Consider the following 6,375-nt stretch of genomic DNA (forward strand, 5'->3'; position numbering starts at 1 on the left):
AATGTATTTTGTAAGTCGCCCTGGACAAGGGTGTCTGCTAATAAATAAATAATAATAATAATAAATAAAATACAAATTTCCTGAGGCACCTGTAACATTTACCAGGGAATTTATACTTTTAGTTTTCAAACATTTACTGTAAAATATATACCAAATATCTAAAGTTTTATGTGTTTAGCTACTGTTTTATTGTTTAAAGTATTTTACATTACAAACCTAAAAACAACTTTTATGCATCATTTTAATGCAAAAAAACATTTCTAAAATCATTACAATTCTGAAATAAATCAATCAAAACAGTGAAAAGTGAACTCAACAGTAGATTAGTGCATTAAAATAAACATTAATGCAAACAAATTCAAGTGAAACAAATACCAACAAGGCCAAAACACTCTGGTGCATTGTAATAAAACAGGAAATGCATTAGACAAAAAAAAGGGGGGGGGTGGAAATAAAGTATTAAAGGAATAACGAGTCTAATGCATTTAAAGAAAAATGAATGGCCAATGCATGTTTAAGTTTAGATAGCCAGCCAGCCCACAAGAGGGCAATGTTGCACTAATAGCTGATGTAATCTTGCCAAGTCTGGCCTGAAGTGGCCTTTTCTAATTAGTGAAGTTGTAGCATGGGGGTGGGGGACCACCAACACTTCCATATTTGGAAAGAATATATCCTCTCTAGTTGGATATTTAAGTCCAGTTGGATTTTTTTGGACTGACTGTCGTCATACAATGAGTTACAGGTTTATTAGAGAGAGGGGGGGTAGTTTAGGGTTAATGTGTATATAGAGAGAGGGGTAGTTTAGGTTTAATAGAGAAGGGGGGGTAGATGGTAGGAGTATGATTGGTGGTCAGCAAAAAGAGATCTGGTGTGAGCTGAGTGAGCAGAAAAAAGGAGAGAGGGAGAGAGGGACAGGTGCTGTGATGACCAGTCTTTTTGTTATTCTGGGTTTTGTTCTGCTTTCCAGAATCAGTCCAAACGAAAGCAATGGCACTGGAGAGAAAGGGGAGGACATGTGAGAACATGAGAGAGAGAGAGAGAGAGAGCCGGGGGGGGGTTAGGGGTTAGATAATAGTTTTCCCAGAGAAAGAATTTGAGAGAGCATTGAGGGGGGTGGGGAGAGTGATTATTGGTAACATGGAATGCGCTAGATTGATGGGTATAAAAAGAGAGGGAAGGGAGGGAGGGGGTCAAACAGAAAACATAAATAGACCTGCGCTGGCACTGGGGGGGGGTTACTGGTTTCCACGAGTGGCAGTGTGAGGAGAGCTGAACTGGGACGAACAGAGAACAACGACTGAAAAGAACAAAGAAACTGAGACGGAGGAGAGAGAGTGAGAGAGAGGAGGGGTCCAGAGTGTGAGATCAGGTAGGGGAGAGAGAGAGAGGGAGGAAAACATACACCCGAAGAAGGTGAGAGAGAGGGAGAGACGGGGCAGAAGGAATCTAACCACCCTACAGCTCAGTCTCCCGGCACAGCCGCCCCGCACCGGTCCCTCCGGCCCCCATGCACCCCCAACGCCCCACCCCCACGGCCTCCCCTGCCTCCCCCTCCCTGGGCCATACCCTGCGCAACATGGCCCTGGGGCTGGGCCGCAACAAGAGCTTACTTGGGAGCAACTTTGCTTACGGGCTGATCCAGTCCCTGAAGGAGTGCTTGTACTTCCTGTTGTGCTGCTGGTGCATCAAGGAAATCTTGGACTGACGACACTAATGCGACCCAGACTGGCCCACGATCCCATTCCCAGAACTCCAAAACGCCCATCTCCCATTGCTGTTTGGATTTGGATCCCAGTTGAATTCCACCCACAGATGCAGACTTGGCTCTCCCTCCCATTCTCTCTCTCTCTCTATCTCCTTTCCCGTCCTGCTCTCCTGGTGTCCGGTGTGCACTAGGCTGCAGGTGAGTGACAGCAGTGAAGGGGTAATGAAGGGGTTAATCCCCTCAGAGCACGGGGTGGGATTTATATCCTTGTTTGTTTTCATCACACTTCACACAGAAAGGTGACATCCTGTGTGTTGGAACAGGATACCTAGACCTTAATAATGAGGGGGGTGGGGGGGTGCAAAGTGAATTAGTAATAATGCACATACAGGTCTGAGTGTTTGTCTGTTTGTCTTTTTTCTTACAGGATCTGTCTAATACTGACTGGAGAGCAGGTCTGTGGCGAGTGAGCTAACCCACTGAGGAGGAGAGGGGGGACTCTACATGTATTTCCACTTTCAATCGGTTTACCTGGCACAGTGGTCCAGCCCAGCCCAGCCCAGCCCAGCCCAGTCCTGGAATATTTGGTGCACTTTAACGCAGGTTCCCTCTGTATTAGCCCTGAAGGGGAGTGAGGGAGCATCTGTCAGGGAGCAGAACAAGGTTTGTAATTCGCAGAAGAACTTTAGCCGGCAGTGTTGAAATGCTGCTGAACTAACAGATCATTGAATGGCAATTAATGGACACCACAACAGGACAGTGAAGCTGTAAATCTATGTAAAGCTTTTAACATGACAAGCTCTTAATGGTTTTCACGGAAGGAATGATATGTGGGCCAGGACATCCCTACAAAGATGGCGGACAGGAAGAGTCAGACATGACCAGAAGTGGAAGGGGTGTATTCCGAGGACACCAGGAACGTCCATTTATAACAGCAATGTGAAAGAGGGAGGGAGAGGCGTATCTGCAATATAATTGTTGAAAAAGTTGGCAAAGAGAGAGAGCCAGAGAGAGAGGGGAAATATCCAGACCGCGCAGACTACATAAACTTTGAACTCACATTGTAATCCAGGCGTTTTGGCCGGTGGTGTGTTGAGCCCTGTGGACGCGCCAGGCTCTCTTTCCCCAGCCTTGCGGTGAGGGTTTTACAGGCCGGTGGAAATTATTATTATAATGGTTCAGTTTTTTTGCAAATAATTTATGTTTATTTAATATATACTGGAAAATAAATACACTTAAATTACTTCTGTTTCTTTTTCATTTGCGTTTGGGGCTGGTTTTAGTTTGTTTTCGCTGATCACAGATCCTGTTCAGGTGACATAGGTCTCGAGTTATGTGTACATTTATGGTATTACACTTATATATGTACATGGAAGGCTGTACAGAACATTGTAGTTGTAGTAATGGATTAATTATGCTGAAGTTCACCACATCTGTCATTCAATATATAAATGTCTCGCAGAAGCGACTCCTTAATGTCCACCATGTGGCGCAACGACACGCATTTCCTGTATTGGAAGAGGGCGACCTGTAAACACGCCTGACATACACACTGTGATGACAGTTAACTCACACCATCATGGGAGAACAATCAACAGAGAGAGAGAAATCAATGAATACTAAAAGTAAAAAGTGAATATAAAAATATATATACACTCACCTAAAGGATTATTAGGAATACCTGTTCAATTTCTCATTAATGCAATTATCTAACCAACCAATCACATGGCAGTTGCTTCAATGCATTTAGGGGTGTGGTCCTGGTCAAGACAATCTCCTGAACTCCAAACTGAATGTCTGAATGGGAAAGAAAGGTGATTTAAGCAATTTTGAGTGTGGCATGGTTGTTGGTGCCAGACGGGCCGGTCTGAGTATTTCACAATCTGCTCAGTTACTGGGATTTTCACGCACAACCATTTCTAGGGTTTACAAAGAATGGTGTGAAAAGGGAAAAACATCTAGTATGCGGCAGTCCTGTGGGCGAAAATGCCTTGTTGATGCTAGAGGTCAGAGGAGAATGGGCCGACTGATTCAAGCTGATAGAAGAGCAACTTTGACTGAAATAACCACTCGTTACAACCGAGGTATGCAGCAAAGCATTTGTGAAGCCACAACACGTACAACCTTGAGGCGGATGGGCTACAACAGCAGAAAACCCCACCGGGTACCACTCATCTCCACTACAAATAGGAAAAAGAGGCTACAATTTGCACAAGCTCACCAAAATTGGACAGTTGAAGACTGGAAAAATGTTGCCTGGTCTGATGAGTCTCGATTTCTGTTGAGACATTCAGATGGTAGAGTCAGAATTTGGCGTAAACAGAATGAGAACATGGATCCATCATGCCTTGTTACCACTGTGCAGGCTGGTGGTGGTGGTGTAATGGTGTGGGGGATGTTTTCTTGGCACACTTTAGGCCCCTTAGTGCCAATTGGGCATCGTTTAAATGCCACGGCCTACCTGAGCATTGTTTCTGACCATGTCCATCCCTTTATGACCACCATGTACCCATCCTCTGATGGCTACTTCCAGCAGGATAATGCACCATGTCACAAAGGTCGAATCATTTCAAATTGGTTTCTTGAACATGACAATGAGTTCACTGTACTAAACTGGCCCCCACAGTCACCAGATCTCAACCCAATAGAGCATCTTTGGGATGTGGTGGAACGGGAGCTTCGTGCCCTGGATGTGCATCCCACAAATCTCCATCAACTGCAAGATGCTATCCTATCACTATGGGCCAACATTTCTAAAGAATGCTTTCAGCACCTTGTTGAATCAATGCCACGTAGAATTAAGGCAGTTCTGAAGGGGAAAGGGGGTCAAACACAGTATTAGTTTGGTGTTCCTAATAATCCTTTAGGTGAGTGTATATGAACATATGAAAGTTTACAAATGAGAGGAGGCCATTCACCCCATCGTGCTCGTTTGGTCTCCATTAATAACTGAGTGATCCAAGGATCCTATCCAGTCTGTTTTTGAATGTTCTCAAATTGCCTCTTCAGCCACATCGCTGGGGAGTTTGTTCAGATTGTGACGCCTCTCTGTGTGAAGAAGTGTCTTGTCATGTGTCAGTCTTGAATGCCTTGAAGCCCAATTTCCATTTGTGTTCCCGGGTGTGTGTCCCCCTGCTGATCTGGAAAAGCTCCTCTGGTTTGATGTGGTCGATGCCTTTCATGATTTTGAAGACTTGGATCAAGTTCCCACGTAGTCTCCTCTGTTCCAGGGTGAAAAGGTTCAGTTCCCTCAGTCTCTCAGTAGGACATTCCCTTCAGACCTGGAATAAGTCTGGTTGCTCTCCTCTGAACTGTCTCTAGAGCAGCGATATCCTTCTTGAAGTGTGGAGCCCAGAACTGTCCACAGTATCCAGATGAGCTCTAACTAGTGCATTGTGCAGTCTGAACATTACTGCCCTTGTTTTAAATTCTACACTTTTGACAATATACCCTAACATCCTGTTTGCCTTTTTTATTGCTTCCCCACATTGTTTGGATGGAGAAAGTGAGGAGTCCACATAGGTCATGCGTTACTTCATCTAGTTCTATTCCTTCAATAGTGTAATTATAGTGGACATTTTTGTTACCTGCAAGTAATACCTTGCACTTATCTTTTAGGTTCACAGATGGACAGGTGTATAATACTGAATACCAGAGACTGGAAAATCTAGTTCTCGAGGGGTTAACAGTATCCTGTAGCAGATGTAATTGGCACCTGTCCCTCAGAAACTGACTCCCACCTGGAATAAAAACTGGGTGATCTGGACTTCTCATCCTGATATCAACGCCAGTCAGGGGAGTGACTGACACCCTGAGGTAAAACGAAAGGCGTCAGCAGGCCCGACGGAAACCCGCAGACTGACTGACTGTCCCGGCTCAACCCCAGACCTTCAAGGCACATTTACTCCTACAATTTTGTTATCGGTAATGCTTGTGTTATTGTTATCAAGTGTATAATAATTTGTTTTCTTATAATTATTATCGTTATGTGTCTGCTGTCCCCGGTCTCAGACGTGGCACCATGGGTGAGTGAGTCAGACAAGGTGAGCCGGTGAGACGGGGGAAGTGATGTCAGTCACAATAAAGGAGGGTGACATCACAGTCACAGGGTAGTGTGGGTGGTTCCCAGTCGCTGCACAGGACTGATCTGGGCTGTTTCTGGGACACAGACACACACTATTGACACACACACTACTGACACAAGCACTCACTGCTGACACACACACACACACACTTCTAACACACACAATCATGCTACTGACACACACTATTGACACAAACACACTTTTGACACACACACTACTGACACAGGGATGCTACACAGTCACTCACGTATAAATCCAGACACACACCATCAATCACGCAAACTATAGACACACACAAAAACAGTAATTTACACACAAACTCAGACACACACTATTACAGGTGCATACTGTCACTTTTTTACATAATAATTTTTTATCATTCTAGTTCCAGTGAATAGGTTAGTATTATAACCTCTTGTATGATAACCCATTTTAATATGCAAACAGGAGCCCAATAAGAAAAAGACAGGCAAAGTGGGATACAGGAACCAGACCACTGCCAAACGAGAACACAAATTAATCTATGTGAGCAAAATATGTCATATGCAGGGTCAAAAAGAACCAAGTGGGACTAAAATTATCATA

General features: G+C 44.3%; 1 protein-coding gene across 1 annotated transcript; it reads left to right on the top strand.

The window, feature by feature from the left end:
- The first annotated feature begins 1,507 nt into the window (after positions 1 to 1,507).
- Positions 1,508 to 2,875, top strand: lenep (lens epithelial protein). Its single transcript, XM_066722210.1, has 2 exons — positions 1,508 to 1,903; positions 2,133 to 2,875. The coding sequence occupies exon 1, from the start codon at positions 1,508 to 1,510 to the stop codon at positions 1,703 to 1,705; it is 198 nt and encodes a 65-aa protein (XP_066578307.1). The 3' UTR covers positions 1,706 to 1,903; positions 2,133 to 2,875.
- The last annotated feature ends 3,500 nt before the right edge of the window (positions 2,876 to 6,375 follow it).

Source organism: Amia ocellicauda, chromosome 14, assembly GCF_036373705.1.
Source record: "Amia ocellicauda isolate fAmiCal2 chromosome 14, fAmiCal2.hap1, whole genome shotgun sequence".
In the NCBI taxonomy this organism is placed as follows: Eukaryota; Metazoa; Chordata; class Actinopteri; order Amiiformes; family Amiidae; genus Amia; species Amia ocellicauda.